Raw genomic sequence first — 18,594 nt, forward strand, 5'->3', positions numbered from 1 at the left:
GCAGCATTTCTCTATCAAAATTGTATTGACACTTAAATGAACCGGAGTGGTACCCACTATCATTCATTTCAGCTATAATTGGCTTTACTGAAAGCCAATATCTTGGACGTGGTAGCAATACTGAATATTAGATATGTCAGGGCACATTATGGGCCAACCTAAAATAATTTAGGATGGGGGGAAAAATGAGCAGTGTTACTGATTAATTATTATTCATATAAAATCAGACTGGAATCCAGTACCATGAATATGGTTCTGTTCCTCTGCGAGCTGGGCTTAGCATAAGGATGCCATCTGCCAACTGTTGTTTAGAGATGGAATGATTACCCCACAGAATATGCTTTTGTATGATATTTTACTACTAATTCTTAGAGCCATAAGCCTACATAACAGAACAGTTAGCAAACAGAGCATTGGAAATATCTCTTGGTCACTGAAGACAAACCAACCTAATGCCTTTGAAATTGTGGTACATTTGCTTTCAAAGATATTTAGGGACATAAGAGTGGAAGGGACCTTCTAGGTGATCGAGTTCAGTCTGCTGCTATCTCAGACAACCTTATTGTATAATCCTGTTCATAAATTTACCAAGCTACATCTTAAAACTAGTTAGGTTGCTTGCTCCCACTACTCCTGTTGGAAGAATCTCACTCCTCTGGATGGTTAGAAACCTTCTAATTCCCAGCCTTATTTCTCCATTAGGTGCCTTAGTAAATACTTGACTGCTGACACAGCCTATGAATCCATCTGACCATTGTAGGTATTTATAAGTATCCCATTACCTTTGTTTTGGAGTACTTCAATATCTTTAATGTATTCATCCTCACTACATGCCTGTGAGGTAGGGAGGTGCAATCATCCCTAATTCCCAGATGAGAAACTGAGGCACAGAGAACTAAGTGATTGCCCTGGGTCACAAGGGACGTCTGTGGCAAGGTAGAAACTTAGCATAGGTCTTCCACATCCCAGGCTAACACCCTAAACATTAGATCATCATTCCTCTCTGTGTGCTCTTCCTGTGCTATGAATGAGGGTGATGTAGAGGAGCAAGAAGCTTTGGAGGTGGAAACTGCAGGAATGACAGAATCACTGTGTCCAGGAGGAGGAAAAACAGTCTGAAACTTTGCCTTGTGGTGGTTGTGGAGGAGGATCTCCCACCTCAGAGTTCTATTTTCCAGGTCACAGGGAGCAGCAAAGGGTCAAAATCAATGTTGACATCAATAGGAGTTTCACACATGAGGAGTCCCTGACAAATTGTACGAGAAAACATGCAGGGCTCGTGAAAGACAGTGCATTTACTGATGAACTCACTAGAACGTCTCTGTATTATTTTCAGGTGAATACACTCCCAGAGATTCAGCACCTGCTTTGCAGAAAAGAAGGATTGTGCCAGATAATTAGAGCGTTCCCAGGTAATCCTCCATTTTGTTTGTTTGCATAAATGTTGAAGATAGTTGACCTGCTTAGTAGTGAGGCTGATATTATGTGTGTTGGAGTTTTCATACTTGTATATTCTTTTTTCAACAACTTTTAAAAACAAGACAGAATACGAGTGATAATCCATTTCAGACATCTCTTGAAAGTAATTAGTAGTAATAAAGGATCCTTTTAACTAAAGCTATTGCATCATTTAGCCATTGCAGACTGGAAAAGTCAGGTTTTTTTAGAATACAAACGTCCTATTTGTCAGGCTATATTGTGTTGTTCCATGGATTGGTGTTTACCCTTCAAAGTTCTTGGTTCAATGGAATATGTTTATCCAGTTTTATAAAAATGTTTTGTCATGAAGGAGGAGTAGGAGTTGGAGCTTGGTTTCCAGCCCGAATGAGTTTACTGATAAAAAAGTCTTTGTACATTAAGTTCATCAACCAGAAAAATTCAAAGTTTACGGGCCAGCTGCCAGGGAATCCTAGTTTACTATGGGTGAAATTCAGCCCAGAGCAGGAGGTCTGCACAAAGCCCTGTGCTCTATGTTAATCCCTAGTTAAACCCTATGGAGGCAAATTCTGATCTCATTTACACCAGTGAATATCCAGAGTCTCTGGCAGTATTCTGGATTTACGCCATATAACTGAGATCACACTGGCCCCATGATGAGTGCATAACTATGTCTTAAGTGATGCCCTGTCCCTAGTGTGGGCCCTTTGCTCTGGGATGTTCATTAGAGGGAAGTCTGATGTAATACAGATTTTGGACAAATCAGGGTAGATTTGTCAAAGTTCCAAGGATTTCAGAAATTGAATTTATTTTGTAACAGTCTGGCTTTGAAACATTTTGGTCAGCTCTGTTATGCTGTTTGGACAATGGCCAATTAAAACAGTTTTATTATTTTGTTGCCACAAAACCACAAACATAAGAGTCACTTGCCACACAGAGAGATTTCCCCTCCAAGTCATACTCTTTAATTGGTGTCCATAAATTGTTGTAATAGTGATCTCATCGCACACACGTGGTGTCTGAAACTGACTCTAGTGCTCTGCTTCTCTTGTACGTAAGGGCGATTTTTAAACATCTGATTGATCCTTTCCATCTTTATATCATTATTACTTCACAAGATAAAGGGCTTGGTCTTGAGAGGTGCTGAAGTCCCACTGAAAACACTGGGAGGTGTGGGTGCTCAGCATTTCTTGGGACTCAGGCCCTTACTCTCATAGACTGTGTCTACAATGCAGGTGTGACTGCAGCTCAGGTAGGCAGACCCACACTAGTTTTAGCCTCGCCAGCATGGCTAAAAATAGCAGTGAAGACATGGTGGCATGAGATTCACCATGGGCTGGCAATGCAGGTACATGCCCGGGTCCCAGGAGGGCTTGGACAGCCTGTGCTGGAGCTTGTGTCACCATGTCTTGCCTGCTATTTTTGACCATGCTAGCGACATTAAAGCTAATGCAGCTATGCTTACCCAAGCTTCAGTCACACTTGCAGTTGCATTATAGACCTTCTCAGTGTCTGATGATGATTTTGGTACTTTATAAAGACATGGTCAAGTAGTGTAGGCCTCTAATTGCAGTTTTGTAAACAAAGGTTTTTACCAAAATGAATACAAAAATACATATCTTTAAGATTTTTTTTAAATGTCTGACTGTTTTTAATCTACATGTTCCCCTGAGGATTGAGAAACCAAACAGAATAGCATTGTCCTGCTGCATGAGAACCAGAAAGTGAAACCAACCAGTTTGGATTCACTGTCCAAGAGGAGCGATAGGCATAAAATAAACCAACAGTATAAATGGTGAAAAGAGAGGGGGTTGATCCACCAAGATTTCAGATCCTTCCCTGCTATCCCAGACAGCTAGCTCTTTCCTCCTTCCTTTCCTTGTCAGCACTTCCTGGCAGACTTTTCCTCCCTGCCCAGACAGCAGAATTGCCAATAGTCTGGATTTAGCTGATTAGGCTTCTGGATTTTGAAATTATCACAGGGAGGGACAGTTTTGGTCAATAGCCAGGCTCTCCCCATGCAGCAGCACATGGGAATTTTTCTTTTAAAATCAGAGTTGGCCTGCTGCTTCTGTCATCTCTGCCTGTGGGGGAACTCACCCGTTCCTGTTGGAGATGGCCAGTCAGCTTGTATTTACCATGTATTCAGCATTTAAAGGGTGTTAGCTATGTAAGAGAACAAGTAAAATGCCTGGTTGCTACCCAGAAGAGCTTACAGTGTACTAAAAGACAAGACGAGACAGGGCAAGGGGCTGAGAGGATGGGTTCACAGCTATAAGATTGTGTTTCCATTGAGAGGTTATGACAACTTCATAATGCTTATTTCCTTTTTAAAATGATGTATTTTAGCTATAGGTGTTACTAGACCAGAGGTGTGGGTATGTACAAGGAGGGTTGTTTGCTGTTGCTTTAAGAGTAAAATGGGCCCCGTAGCTTGCCTGTAAGGACACACTCTCTGTGAGTTAGTTCAAATGCACGTTGTTAACAGGACAAGACTCTGTAGTTCTTGTTTCTTTGTTTTTCCCCTTCACTGTAAAATAGTGTAACCAGACTGAAAACACATTTGTTCTTTGTGTATGGGAAACCGTCATGGGGGGGATACTGGGGAGTTCTGTGTGGGGTGGGAGAAGAGAAGCTGTGGAGGGAGAGGGGGGGTGAAAGGGAAGAGGTAGGGTGATGTGGAGGAGGAGGGGGTCACAGGAACGTAGGAGGATGTGGTCATAGAGGGTGGGTAGGATACAGCTAGAATGAGAGGGAAGGGTTGGGATGAAGCAAGGTGAGAAAGGAGGACAGTTGCTGGATGCTGGGCAGGTAGGGCAGTGGGGGAGGGGATTATGCATAATATTGGCAGCAGATTTTAAAGTCCAGTGTGGAAGACATTGGTTAATATCAGGAGGCTTGGGCTGGGAAGGCTGGATCCTTCTGTTCCTTTAGTTGGTGGTGGCTGCTTATAGGAGTCTCTGGGGAGGGAGCTTTTCAACCTGCTGCTCCTGCCTACCTCATGCTCCATGTGGATGTGTTGGGCTGGTGCCGCACAGTCATGCAGGCATGGCTTCTGCATGGTCTGGTGGAGGTTCAGGAGGAGGCCCTAACACTCACCCCTCAGCTCCATGGTTCTGCTGTTGCTGAATCTGGTGGGCAGCCACAGGGCTCTCTGAGATAGGTGCCCTTAAGGGCCACCTAAGAGGCTACTTCTGGCTTCAAATCTGACAATTACTGGGGGAGGGGATTCTTGGGCCCAGTGCCCCACAGAAGCTGCCATGTGGTCAGAACTGGGTGGGTGCCATGGAACTCCCTCTCCCTACAAAAAGCTAGACAGATAGAGAAGGAGAAGACAACAAGAGACAGAGAAACCCCATGCCCCACCCTGACAGTGCACACACAACCTTCTGTTTTAGAGTTTTCCCTGGGAAAATATTGGGATTATTGGTAGCAATGAGACGGACTCCCTGACATTCCTCTTGCCTGAGCAGGCCAGGCCAGGCCTCTGCAAACACGCTTTACATTATTTCTCCAGGGTCCAGCCTGTGCTGTTCCCATCTCTTTTCTCAGCCAAGCCAGCAATTGTGTTTAAGCGGTACCTTTGCCGCGTGCAGGCTTGCTTGCCTCCCTGATTATGGTGCTGTGTGCTGGGCCCCTTTTGGAGTGGCTGCAAGATACTGTACACTTGCTTCCTCTCCCTTGGGGAGCTGGCAGCGTGCTAAGGGTATTCATTCACTCATGTGGCATGTTCTCTGAACACCAGCTAGCGGCCACAGCCTGTCGGCCTTCCCCGGCCCTTTGTTGACTCAGTGGCCAAAATGTGACAGTGACATGACCAAGGGGTGGAGTGCGGCACACTGAAATCATGAAGCCCTCCACTATTCTCTGATGCTACCTTCTCCTCCAGTTCCATCACTGTAGCAGGCAGGTGGCTAGCAAAAATTAATTGTGGGGTGCTAGCTGTTGCTTTTCCCTCCTTTCCCTTTGCATGTTGCCACCTGACGTGGTGGCTGAGGTTGGGGGGCAAGGTGGCATTCCTCACCTTCTCCTGTTATCCCTTGGGCCACAATTGTGGTTTTGTAGCAGCAGGTGGTTGGCTAGCAGCAATTGTCTGAGAGGCATGCTGCTTATTGCTGCTCTGCTCTGACTCACTACCAGCTGCTCTGGCTGTATGTGCTTTCGGTCCCCTCTAATTACTGGGCCTGGAGCCAAAGTTCTGCCGCAAATCCACCCTTGGGAGCTTTAAATTATAAATTAAACATTCTTTCCATTTTAATAATCTAAAATGTTAGTGACAGGAGTGTACATTTTCAAAAATAGATTTGCTTTTGTTTGCCAATGTGCCTTTAAAAATGTCTCCATACAAGTAAGCATCACAATGTTGTGGCTGTGGGCTGTGTGCTATGACGCTCTTTTGAAACTCAGGAATGCTAAACCTGATCTATTTATGTATCTATTTTTATCTTATTTAGATTATAAATTCTCTGGGGCAGGGATTCTCTCTTACTATGTATCTGTACAGAGCCTAGCACTGATCTCAGTTTGGGCATTGAGGCAAATCTATAGCAATAATAAATAAATGTGATGTGTTTTGAAAGAAAAAGTTTAAAAGAGAAACGAGTTTAACTACTTGGTCTTTGCTCATGTACCATACTGTCATCTACTGGATTATTAGGATATCATTATGCATGTGGCTTTTCACGTTGTGCCAACTTTTTCATTATAAGTCATTTTTTCCAGAGTTTAATAACTGGTCTGTAAACGTTGGTTTTGGTATGCAGCATGGTTCACATAATCCTAACCTCAGAGGAAGTTGTTTTGGAAAATATCAAGCTAATCAATCTCTCTTTTTTTCATTGTAGTTATAAGTGTGTTACAGGAAAAAGAAGGAGACGTTTGAATGTAAAGACTCATTTTTCTGCATGTGTCACTCAAAACAGAATTTTAAAACAACAGATATGGCAGGTTATTAGTCCCTAAGGTGAAGTAATTTGCTGATGATTTTTAGTAGTAGTTTTGAAATAATGAGGAAGTAGATAGTCATGGCTGTCCTTCTCACTCTGAAAGTTCACAAATATTATTTAGAATGGGGTTCAGTAGGTTTTAGCCCATGAGTTAAATTCTTTTCTGTCAAGATCTGGTTGGCTGCAAACTGGATTTTTCTTCAGTCACATTTTAGATAATGATTACCTACATTTTCAGTAGTGACCAGTCATTTGAAGTGGCTCAGTTTTTGGGAGCTCAACTTGAGATACCTTAAGGGGGGCAGATTTTCAGAGGGTGGGAGCTCTGCACTTTTTGAAGATCACATTGGAGTCCAAATCACTAGTCAGTTTTGAAAATTAGGCTGAAGTATTTAAAATAAGCATCTTTTTTTCTCGTGGCCTAAGCCACAGCAATGTGCACACCACAAAAAAGCTAAAAGCATGTCAAAGTAGTGACAAAAACAGTAAACATCAGGGGTGAAATATTGACCCCACTGAAGTCAATCGGCGTTTTCCACTGACTTCATTGGGGCCAAGATTTACCACATGATTTTTTACATTGTTTTGCATACTCTGTGTCGCCTTAGTTTTCAGAGGCACCCATTCTCAATGGATGTTTCAAGATACATGATATATTTCATCCTTAAAGGTAGATTTTCTGGTTTTCTTTCACCACCTTAGGTTGCATGGTGGGATCACAGAAAATCATGGATCTTTGTTTCAGAACAGTTGACCTCTTCATCAGATAGGTGCGGAAGCAATTTGAGTGGAATGGGCCTTTTTTGCTTGATGAGCACAGCCTTCCCTCAATCCATTTTATTCCTAGTAATTCAACGCCTCATGATCTCTGTAATCACCACTACTTTTTAGTTTTTTGCATCGGAATATAGCTGTGCTGCCCTAGTAGCAAACCAGGGAACAAACTGCTACTCTAGGTTGCTTTCCTGCACCCACCACATCATCATTTTAGCATTCCCCAGACTACGTTTCAGACAATTTGCACTCATCCATACCCTAATCTCACTAAGATGCTGGCTGAAACAGTTGACTGCACTTTCTAGTAGGGTGACCAGGTGTCAGCACCCTTATCCCCCCCGCATCACTGCATCCCTCTCTGTCCCAACCCCCCGCACCCCCATCACTGCATCCCTCCCTGTCCCAACCCATCCCCCCTCACTGCATCTCTCCCCAATCCCATCGCATCCTGCCCCCCACACCTACCCATCCCAGCCCTGTACCCCTTACAGCACTCTTCCACCCATCCCCTCCACCTCCCAGAGCCGCCACCCGCATGTCCCTCACCCCCAACACCCCTGCATCCCATTCACCTCATAGACTTCTGCACTCCCATTATATCCCTATATACCCCTGTGCGCCCCACATCCTCATGCACCTGTAGCCTTCTGCCTCCCCTTGCATCCCCATCTACCCCACATACCCCCCACAACACCTCCTCTCTCTTTCACTGCTCCCTCTCACCCGCACTCTGTTCTAGTCCTTGCCCTTTTTCCCTCCCCATCCTCTCTCCTCCACCCCCACCCCCGCATTTTCTCCCCTCCAGCCCACCCTCCTCCCTTCCCTGGGTGATTTAGGCAGCCTCTGGAAAAGTATATGAAAAAGGGTCTCTGTGTAGGCAAGTGTGTGCATGCATGCATTGTATGTGTGTAAGAGACTTGTATCTTTTGTGTAGGGAGGTGTGTGTATTGCTGCAATTGCTACATGTGTGTATACCTGTGTGAATAACATTTGCAGCCTAACTCTTTGACTTTTATTCCTTTTGCTGGCTTGCGCACAAAAAAATTGATGACATAAAATATGTGTGTTCATTTCATAACAAGTTTTTAAAAGAGAAGGGAACTCTAAAAGAAATGTATTATTTCTCAAAAAGTGAATGTTGTTGACTAGTAATTGCAGAAGAGCCAATGTATCAGACATTTCTCCCCACCTTTGTCTAGCTACATTATAAACTCTTTGTTGCAGACTCTCTCTTTTTATGTGTCTAGCACCCAACACCCTGGAGCCATGATCTTAGTTGCGGTCTCTAGGCACTAAACAACAATTGTAATAACAAATAATGTGGAAGTATATGTGTTAGTGCCTGCTAGGTGAGTACACATGAATACACGTGTAGGTGTGGGAGTCAGTTTTTATAGATTTATTTGTATAGGTATCTGGACAGGTGTGCATTACTGTGGCTGTGCTCTGTGGATCGTATTTGGGCTTCAGGAGTGGGCCTTTAATGGACCCATTACAGCTGTGATAATGTGTGGTCCTAATTCCACACATAAAATTACAATAACTTTAGGGAACAAAAAACATGGAGCTGGTTACGAAAAATGGGAAGAGGGGAGGGAAAGAATCATGAACACCTTTGTGGAAATCTCATTTTTTAAAAAAATTACCCTTTTTGACTATTTTGCTGCCAGCTCTAGCATCCTGTAACAAATAAAACCTGAACTTAGCATCATACATCTGTCAAAACAATAAATATGCCTGTTTGGGCCTTGCAGTGAAAATGAGCACGTGAGTGAGGGTGGGGGAGAGCAAGCGACGTGGGGGGGGGGGGGGGGGATGGAGTGAGCGGGGGCAGGGCCTTAGGGAAGGAGCAGGGCAGTGGGTAGGGCAAGGATGTTTTGGTTTTCTGGAATTAGAAAGTTGGCAACTCTCTAGGCTGAATGGAATACAGGTATATAAAGCTGAGTATCCTTCGCGTACTGAAAGCATTTCATTCCATATATCCTCACCTGCTGTCCTGACAACCTCCCATACTCACAGAATAAGAGGGATGACGGCAGAGGATCTTGTAATATCCTACATTTTCTTTAGGCAGGAAAGCAATTGTCTGACACTAACCTTTGGGAACTCTGCGTGACAGGAATGGAATCATGGAAGAGGAGTCACAGCCACTTCTGATGGGCTTTGTAGTTGCATCAACACTTCATAATCCAGGGTATCAAAGATAGCTGAAGGATCTAATTAGTATGAGCACCTGATCTTTATCCATCACCAGGAGAAGATCATCAGCCAGTGCTACTTGTGGTTGGAACCTGGAGTGACAGGGTCAGGGAAGTCAGTGGCATACAAATACTCTGAGAGTTGTCTCACACAACCTTTTCCATAGGCTTAACCAGAACTAGAAGCTTAGGTACTGCTTGATAGTGTCAAGAGATGGCTGCTTGAATAAAGGCCAAACGTGCTTCCTTTAAAGCTGTTGGCTCCCTGCCCTCCTTAAAGGAGGCACTGGCAGTCTCCACCAGCAAAGAACTGGACCTCACCAATCAAGGGATCCATGCCACAGGTTATGGCATGAAGTTCTCCCAACACGTCTAGAACCACTGTGAGAAACATTGGCTGAAAGTCAGGCAGAGAAGACCTATCATTAGTCCCCTCCAGGTATTGCTGTATAGATGCAGACAACTCCTTGAGGATTATTAGCTTGTTCTCCCTCTCTGTGCTCTGCACATAGATCCTGCTAGACTCAGGCCTCCATGAAGGCTGGTGAAAAGAGGCAAGGAAGCAGTACACAAGGTCTCCATGCAGATGGCTTGGTCTCCAATGAGTCTCCCAACAATCATAGGCTTCTGGGGCTGAAGCCTCTTCTTGTTCTATAGGGGCCTCCCTCCTGCCCCAAGAAAACAATCAGACCTGCCAGGTTCGATGTGCTGAGTTTACAGTCTGCTGTGTGGGAAAAACCAATTTACAAGATGTTGTGGCCAGAAGAAAGTGCAGCATTTTCAGTTCTGTTTCATGCTCCTTTCCCCTGCTTTGTGTTTCATTAAACAACGATGAGTTCCTGAGGTGACTCAATGGGTCTTGAAATGTTTCTAGCAAACCTGACAATTGATGGACAGCTTAGAAACAAGACAGGCTTTATCCTGCAGTGATAGAAGCCTTAATCATTCTTTGCCCTGTGTTTCAAATCTGTCAGTTGTAGATTATTATGCCTTGAACACAGTAAAAACAAAAACAAAACAAAAGCTTTGTCCCAAAAACTAAGGATAAAAAGGGGGAAGGCTAAGGGAAAGGACTCATTTATGTAGTCTGTACAGTGCCCCATGTATCTCCTGCAGTTTGTATTTTTTAATTTGTTGTCTGTTGCCAGTTGTCAGTTCAATATGTGGGTCTCTCACAGCCAATTAATTACACTTACATATTACCTGAGGGTGATCATTGCAAACTTAATTTGCTGTTACCTATAATAAGCAGAATCACTACACATCCATCTGCAGCTCTGTGATCCACTTATCGCACCACGTACTGGCCATGCCAAGAGCCATGTAAACAGTGCCCCAGGTGTGCTTGGGGAGTCTTAATTAATCTAAAAGCAGTTTTACTTATTGGAGTAGACTGTTATCAGCTCCGCTGTTGTTCATACTTGTTAACTCAGCAGTTCTTTAAATTGTTTATGATTGAGTCTCCCCTTGGACCTATGAACTCTGAACTATTAGGACAAGCAAAAGATGGGAAAAAAGCATAGTCAGGTAAAAATATTTGAAAGATCACCATCAGGAAGTCTCATAGATTCATAGACTTTAGGATCAGAAGGGATGATAGTGATCATCTAGTCTGACCTCCTGCACATTGCAGGCCACAGAACCTCACCCACTCCTGAAATAGACCCCTAATCTCTGGCTGAGTTACTGAAGTCCTCAAATCATGGTTTAAAGACTTCAAGTTACAGAGACTTCACCATTTACACTAGCTTAAAGCTGCAGTGCCCAGTGCTGCAGAGGAAAGTGAACCCCACCCCAGGGTCTCTGCCAATCTGACTTGGGGGGAAATTCCTTTCTGACCCCAAATATGGCGATCAGTTAGACCCTGAGCATGCGGGCAAGACCCGCCAGCCAGACACGTGGGAAAGAATTCTCCGTAGTAACTCAGAGCCCTCCCCATCTAGTGTTCGGTCTCTAGCAGTTGGGGATTTTTGCTGCTGCAGTCACCAGTGGGCTACATACCATTGTACACACTCCCATCATGCCATCCCCTCCATACACTTATCAAGCTCAGTCTTGAAGCCAGTTAGGTTTTTTGCCCCCACTGCTCCCCTTGGAAGGCTGTTCCAGAACATCACTCCTCTGATGTTCGAACTTGTTGATAGCTAGTTTATAGCCATTTGTCAATGGTACTGGTATTAATTGACGCATTTGGATCTGTGGTCATGTTAGTGCATTCCACATTTGATGGGTCAAATCCCGGAAATTGGAGCAGCTAATCTGATTGATCCAGAGGTGTGGACCTGCTTGGGGAGTCATGACACTTTCTCAGGTCATCCAGAACCACAGGTCACCATGTTACCCCCCTGCTCCAGTGAGAGAAAGACTTGCTGGTGCTAAATAGGGTGACAGCTCCCTGTCCCCCAGTCTGTTAGCCACACCAGACAAACTTCTCAGGACTCTCCTAGCCCTTATTTTGCTTTGCAGGTTAATGGTTGGTGTACCCCAGTTCCCGAACTTCCCAGAAGCATCCCCTTGCTGTGTCCAGGCCCAGTCACTGAACACTCACAGTAATTACCAAGTCCTCTGCCTCCAAAGAGACCGTGTACTCACCAGCTTACTTGATTCAGCTGAGAAGGCATCCTCTACTTCAGCTCACAGCACTGAGATGACTTCATAATAAAAGGAGAATAAGTTTATTAACAAAGAACAGAGATTCACAGATTCAAGGGAGTACTGAGTAAGAATAATGGAAACAGTGATGGTTACCAATAAAACAAATGCATAGCACACTTCTAAGGGACTAATCATATCTTTTAACAGGCTAAAACATTTATCTAAGATAAGTTTTTTCACGTAAAGCAATCACGCAGCAGCACCAGGGCCGCAGTCCAACTTTCATGTATTCCGACATGTATTACCAACAGGAGAGTGGGTTTGTTTGGGGGCGGAGGCGGGGGGGGAGAAAAACCTGGATTTGTGCTGGAAATGGCCCACCTTGATTATCATACACATTGTAAGGAGAGTGATCACTTTACATAAGCTATTACCAGCAGGAGAGTGGGGTGGGGGGAGAGAAAACCTTTTGTAGTGATAAACACCCATTTTTTCATGATTTGTGTGTATAAAAACAAACATCTTCTGTATTTTCCACAGTATGCATCCGATGAAGTGAGCTGTAGCTCACGAAAGCTTATGCTCAAATAAATTGATTAGTCTCTAAGGTGCCACAAGGACTCCTTTCCTTTTATGTATTCTGAGTGTTGTCCTTTTTGCTCCCTGAGAGATGGATAACAAAGGGGATCTTTCCCTTCTTCTGACAGTCCAGCAAACCTTTGAAAGTATCCTTTTGAAGTCTATCTCCAGATAAGATCCTTCTTCCCCACTGCTTTGTGCTCAGGTGTGCTTACTGCTTTCTCATCCTCCTGTTATCTTGTTCTTCCTGTTTACCTCAGATGCAAATGAACTCCTATTTATTTGGCTTGTCCTGCTTAATTTACATCAGAGATATAAGCAGATGGGTAAATAAATATTCCTTTGTCTGGGAAAACCTTTTTTTTAATCAATTCTGCCTGGTTACATAGTTGAAATGTATTTTTAGTATCGACCTGCAACATCTGGCATGATACTTGTACGTACATCTCACAGTGCTTGTGGTAACCAGTATGATATAAGTTTTCATTGGATACCTCACACAACATTCTTTATAGATAAACGCTATGACAGCAATGTGCTAGGTGTAGTGAGTTTGTAGGCCTGATAGGAATGTCTGTTACATGACAGTGAATCCTTTGCCAGTTGGCACTTAGAGGCTCTTAGAGCCACAGTAAGTCCTATCTCCTCAGGCAGTTTTCTGTGTGTCCTAGGTCTGTTTCTGCTGGGAGTGTAGGGCAATTGTGTGACTTTAGCAGAGAGAGAGGAAGACTGGAAATGTGTCCCTTACCCAATATAATACCTCCCCAAATATTTACTATGTAAGGGGTGTGCAGTTTTTTAAAGGGCAGTGAAAGTGAAGAGCTGTCTGTTCCTCCCCTTTACCTATGCATTGGATCTTCAACCACACAGTTGCAGAGCTGTCAGCCAGAGAAACCTGCCCCCTGTTGGGAGTTCAGAGAGGGACTGCACACATTCACTGTCTCCCCTTATGTCATTTCCCAGCTTGGTCATGTTGGTCTATGACTGCTCCCTTGGGATGGGGGAGAGATTGATCAGCCACAGAAGCACTATACAGCCATTGTACAGGGGAACTTGCATTATTTTAGTTTATGGACTTGTGTCTAGGTCTACAGGGTTCAGACTCCTGAGAGTTCTATGCCACAAATGACTGACACCAAGATATGGCCCTACAAGAGAGAGAAAAATGATCTAATGATCTAAACATGAGACTGGGAGCCAGGAACTCCTGGGTTCCTACCATAGCTCTGACACTGATTCACTTTGTGCTCTTGACCCAGTCAGTTAACCTGCCTGCCTCCCATTCCCCATTACAAATTGGGGACAATATTTCCCTACTTCATAAGGATTGATTAGTTGGTTACAGTTTGTAAAGCGCTTTGAAAAAACTGTATAAATGCCAAGTGAAGAAACTGCATGCTAATTTTAATTGATAACAATGTTGATTAACAAATATACAGCTCTAACAAATGCGATTTTTGTCTTCCAGTGGAAGAATAGGTGGACAGTTACCATTAGAACAGATTATGTCAAAGGTGCTTTTGGAATCTGCTAATAAAGACTGCTTCCTACTATTAACTATTAGTTATTATTAATTGTATTATGGTAACATCTAGAGACTGAGTTGTGCTAGGCACTGTAAAAAATTAATGAGACAGTCCCTGCCTTGAAGAACTTAATCTATAAACGATGCCAAATTGTTTTTTGTTTGTTTGTTTTTGCACCCACAGACTGATAAATGAGGGCACTGTGTATATTTAATTTCCTCTACTCTGAGGGACACCAAAGTCCTGATTCTCATTTACACTAGGATCACTTTATGCCACTTTGGCAGTGTAAAGAGGCCTTATAGTGAATGTATATGCCCAGCAGTCCTAAGGATTTCAGGGCAGTTCTGATTTTCAAAACAGTCCTGACGTATTTTTGTTAGATGAGGCTGCTCCAATAAATGATTCATCAGGTAGTAATAATAAAATTTAAGAGGTTACATTGACTTTTATATCAAAACAACTAACCCCCTGATATTTAAGGGGAGAAGTTTAGGCACAAGCACCATCATCTTGTTCTTTTAAAACTCAGCACTGTGAGGTAACACTGTGCCTGGGTTAGATTAGGTGTTGCCTTAGCAACACAATTAAAACCACATTTTAGAAGAGAAAAAGCATTATATGGTTTCGCTTGGGGAACATTAATAAGGGGAACATCCCTTCCCTCTGGTCCTGTCCTTGTTCCCATTGAAATGTTGACTTCATTATTATTGTAATGTTTTTCAAGTTTCCCTCTTCAGTGTGAGTACTGAATATATCTGTTGCAAACCCAACTTAACACTCCAACAATCATTGCATGTTACTGAATAATTGCATTAGAAATAGTTAATGCTTTTAATGGTTTATTTAAAATAGACCTTTGACATGAAACTAATATTTTCCAGATCTGCAGACTTAGGCTAATAGAAGTCAACTGAAATTTTACCATTGACTTTGTGGAAACAGGATCTAGCCCTAAGTTGTAACTTGTCCTCCCTTCTCCCTCCTTGTCACCTGCAGCTCATTTCCATTCTCTTCCAATGTTACCTTCACCTGAGGAGCCACCTCCTCAGGCTTGCGTACCTCTGCAGTTCTGTTTTGAGAATGCAACTCCACAGCCTTCGCACTTGAATATAGAAGACTCATCGCTACTCTTCCTTTGGTGGCATTATCAGTACATTGGCTGGCTGGAGCCCATTAGGTAGGCTTGCCCCAGATATAGGCTCTGCAAGCACTTGATATCTATTGGTATTTCCTGGTACCCAGCAGCGTTCATTAAAGATCTTCCCTCTACAAGGAGGAATAACAGCCTTCTGATTTCTGCCCACTTTAACATTTCCAATCTGCCCCCTGGGTCCAGGGAACAACTCTGCCCCTCTGCTTGAGCCAGTACTCTACTCAGCAGAGCATTCTTCTTAGAGTGCCCGTGATGGTTCATCTTCCTGGTTCCTTCTCCTGGCAGCAGTAGCTCCTTCAGCTCACTAATGATGTTCATTCCTAGAATCCCTGGGACTCCTTCTCCCATATGGCTCCCTTCAGAGGCTTTGTCTTTCAGGATGAAGATGCATTTTCCTGACAGTGTCTGGCCCATGTACTCTATGTCTGCTTCAAGGCATCCCATCACATCACTATGAACTGCTGTTAGATGTACAAAGCATGTACTGTGCATGGTCAGCTCCTTGTCTTTCAAATATTTTTGAAAATGCGACTCAGTAACGGTGGTGACTTCTGAGCCAGTATCTAACAAACATCTGGGCTTCACCCCCGCTGTACGTACTTCAGCAGTTAGACAGTCTCCAAATGCTCGCTTGCAGAAGTCACTAGATATGCTGACACAGCCCGCATTCCTATTAACACTGTATGCAGAGCAATTTTCCACCAAGGACAGGCCTAGGAATCCTTCTGCCACTGCTTGGCCTTCTACTGTAGATGGACCACTCACTCCTGGCCCCCCACTGGTTTTGAGTGCCTGGGACTCTGCTCTCCTTCTCAGCGGACATTCTCGGCTAGTATGCCCTGCCTTTAACAAGTGTAACAAATGTACCTTCCCAGCTCGTCCTTCAGTGGGGATCTTCGGGATCCCAGTCCCGTTGGATATTTTGGCATACTAATGGAATTTTTTGTTTTCATCAACTCGGTCATCACTTTCAGTATCTCCTCTTGTTGGACTGCCAGTTTTTGGACAACTTCACTTAAACTTTCCAGTGTTAACTGTGTTGCGGCAGGGTCTTTTCCCCAGCAGTTGCATCCACTAGGCCCCCACTTCATGTACGGGGGTTAGGCTTAGCTGTCTCTGCCACAGGAACTTCCTCTTCTTCATATCACATAATGGCAGCCTGCATGAGTTCATGGAACTTCTTACTGGGCTCTTCCTTGTGTCTCCTTTTCATTTCACAGCAGAGGAAATCAACCCAGAGCTCCAGCACCAACTGCTCTTTCAGAGCCATATCTGGGTCTGGAACTCGTCGAGGGTCTCTCCGCTCCACTTTTCTCATTCTCTCCTGGAGGTCATACGCATATGCCTGGACAGTTTCACCGTGCTCCTGCTTTCTCTCAAAGAACTCTTTAGTCTGGTTCCAATAGGTACCTTGTCTCTATAAACCTGCAGGAGGAGTTCAGGTACCTTTTCCAAATCTTTCTTGTCTGCCATTGCCATGAGCTTTACTGAGGCCTTGGCCTAGCCCTTGAGGTGTTCCTCTGTGAAGTCCAAATGATCTTTTTCAGGTACTCTTAGCACACACATAGCTGCCTTCACAGACTTTACCCACTCCTCTACTGTAATGTCTCCTGGTCTAGTCGGGAAGATGCTAAACTGACCTTCTGCTCCCGTGGAACATAAATAGTAGGGGGTTTCTTAGCTTCTTCTGCCTGTTGATCTATTACTGCCTTAGCCAGTGATAAGGCTTCTCTCTGTTCAGTTCTAGCTTCTTGTCTTGGTCTGATAATCTGTGCTGAAGTTCAGCAAACTGGGCCCATAGTTCTTTAGTTCCATGGTAGGGTTCTCGACCAGGCATAGAATCATAGAATATCAGGATTGGAAGGGACCTCAGGAGGTCATCTAGTCCAACCCGCTGCTCAAAGCAGGACCAATCCCCAACTAAATCAATGTTTATGTGCTTTTAATGGTTGACAGTGAATATCCCACTATATCCCAATGAATAACAGTGCTACCAGAACTCAACCAGTAAACCAATGGGATGGACCCTGTGGATAGAATCCTGTCCGTGACAGCAATGTAAGCAGGGGAATGGTCCCGCTTGTGCACTGTTCCTTGGGGCAGCACACCTGGTATTTCTGTAAGTTTTCATTGGATAAAGGCTGGACACTACAGGTGAACACTTCAGAGGGTCTCGGGACCTGGGGTGCAGCTACTGTTAACCTGCAAGACAAAGTAAGGGCTGGCACAGGCCAGAGGAGATTGTTTGGGTGGCTGGTGGTGTCAGGGAGCTGACACCCTGTTAAGCAGAAGGAAGTCTCCCTCTTGCTGGAGGTCATGGGAGTAACAAAGTGACTCACAGCCCTGGGCACCCTGAGAACCCTCACAGGAAGCATTCATCCACAAGTGGTATTTGGTAAAATGATGTGCACTGTACATCTGTTGTAGTCTCATCTTCCATGCCCCGTTCAATGATTCACTGATAATCATATATGTTCATAAGCAGGGATATTCCATTTTAGAAGATAACTCTGCTCACTTACCTATCACCAGTTTCCTTTTCCTTTATGGCATAACAGTAGGTAAGCACTGTTCGGAGCCTTTTATAGTGGGATATTCATGCAAGAAGCAAAAAAAAAAAAATGAAAAACAAATGATCAGAAGGAAATTTTTAAAAAACATTTAGTCTATTTTGGCAGTCCATTGCAGTGGAGTAACTGGAGAGAAGGTTTGGAGAGGAATGAAAAAACTAGCATGGTTTTATTACCTAACGCAATGGGTGACGAAGATCATAAGCAGAACAAAAGGGGCAGAGAAGAAAGGGAAAAAGTCTTTTCTCTATAATTCTACTTTTTTGATACTTCTATCTAATCAAACTCAAAAGCAATGCAATTTATTTATGTGCATTTGCTGCTCTGTGTACAGCATAACTTTGATTATCCAAGCTTCAATTGTCCCAAACTCCCTGTCTTACTAAGCAGTATATGTCCCTTGATGAGGGAATTTCAATTTTCTATATAATAATTCACAAGTATTTGAAACTTGAATTTGAAAATCTATTCATTGAGCCCCATGACATTTAGATTAGGATGCACTGCGTATAAAATGTCTGATTCTTCATAAGGATGGATCCTTTATAGAAACAAAAATCTTATTTGTATATAAGGTGGGCCTGAACCAAAAGCCTTGCTATGAACCTTGAGGCAGTTTGGATGCGAAGCAGAACCCAGCTCAGCATCTGAGCACAGCAGGTCAAGCCCATCTCTAATTTGTATCTGTCCAACTGATACCAAACCCATAGGAGAGAGCCTCTGAACAGTTGAATGAATCACATAATGTATATGCAACCATTTCAAAATATAATAGGACAGGGCCCGATTCCTCTCTTTCACCAGTTTTAC

At 43.7% G+C, this 18,594-nt stretch overlaps 1 protein-coding gene across 5 annotated transcripts in view; it reads left to right on the forward strand.

Annotated features, from left to right (window-relative positions):
* CPED1 (cadherin like and PC-esterase domain containing 1) overlaps window positions 1-18,594 on the forward strand; it is a 221,709-nt gene that overhangs the window by 54,165 nt on the left and 148,950 nt on the right. For all 5 annotated transcript variants that reach the window (XR_006291938.1, XM_043550133.1, XM_037888943.2 and 2 more), the window contains exon 5: window positions 1,337-1,412. Coding sequence is in view for 4 of the 5 variants with exons in the window: in XM_043550133.1 (XP_043406068.1) it covers window positions 1,337-1,412 (76 nt within the window). In the remaining variant the exon portion in view is untranslated. The remainder of the gene's footprint in view (window positions 1-1,336; window positions 1,413-18,594) is intronic.

Source organism: Chelonia mydas, chromosome 1 (assembly GCF_015237465.2).
Source record: "Chelonia mydas isolate rCheMyd1 chromosome 1, rCheMyd1.pri.v2, whole genome shotgun sequence".
Lineage (NCBI taxonomy): Eukaryota > Metazoa > Chordata > Testudines > Cheloniidae > Chelonia > Chelonia mydas.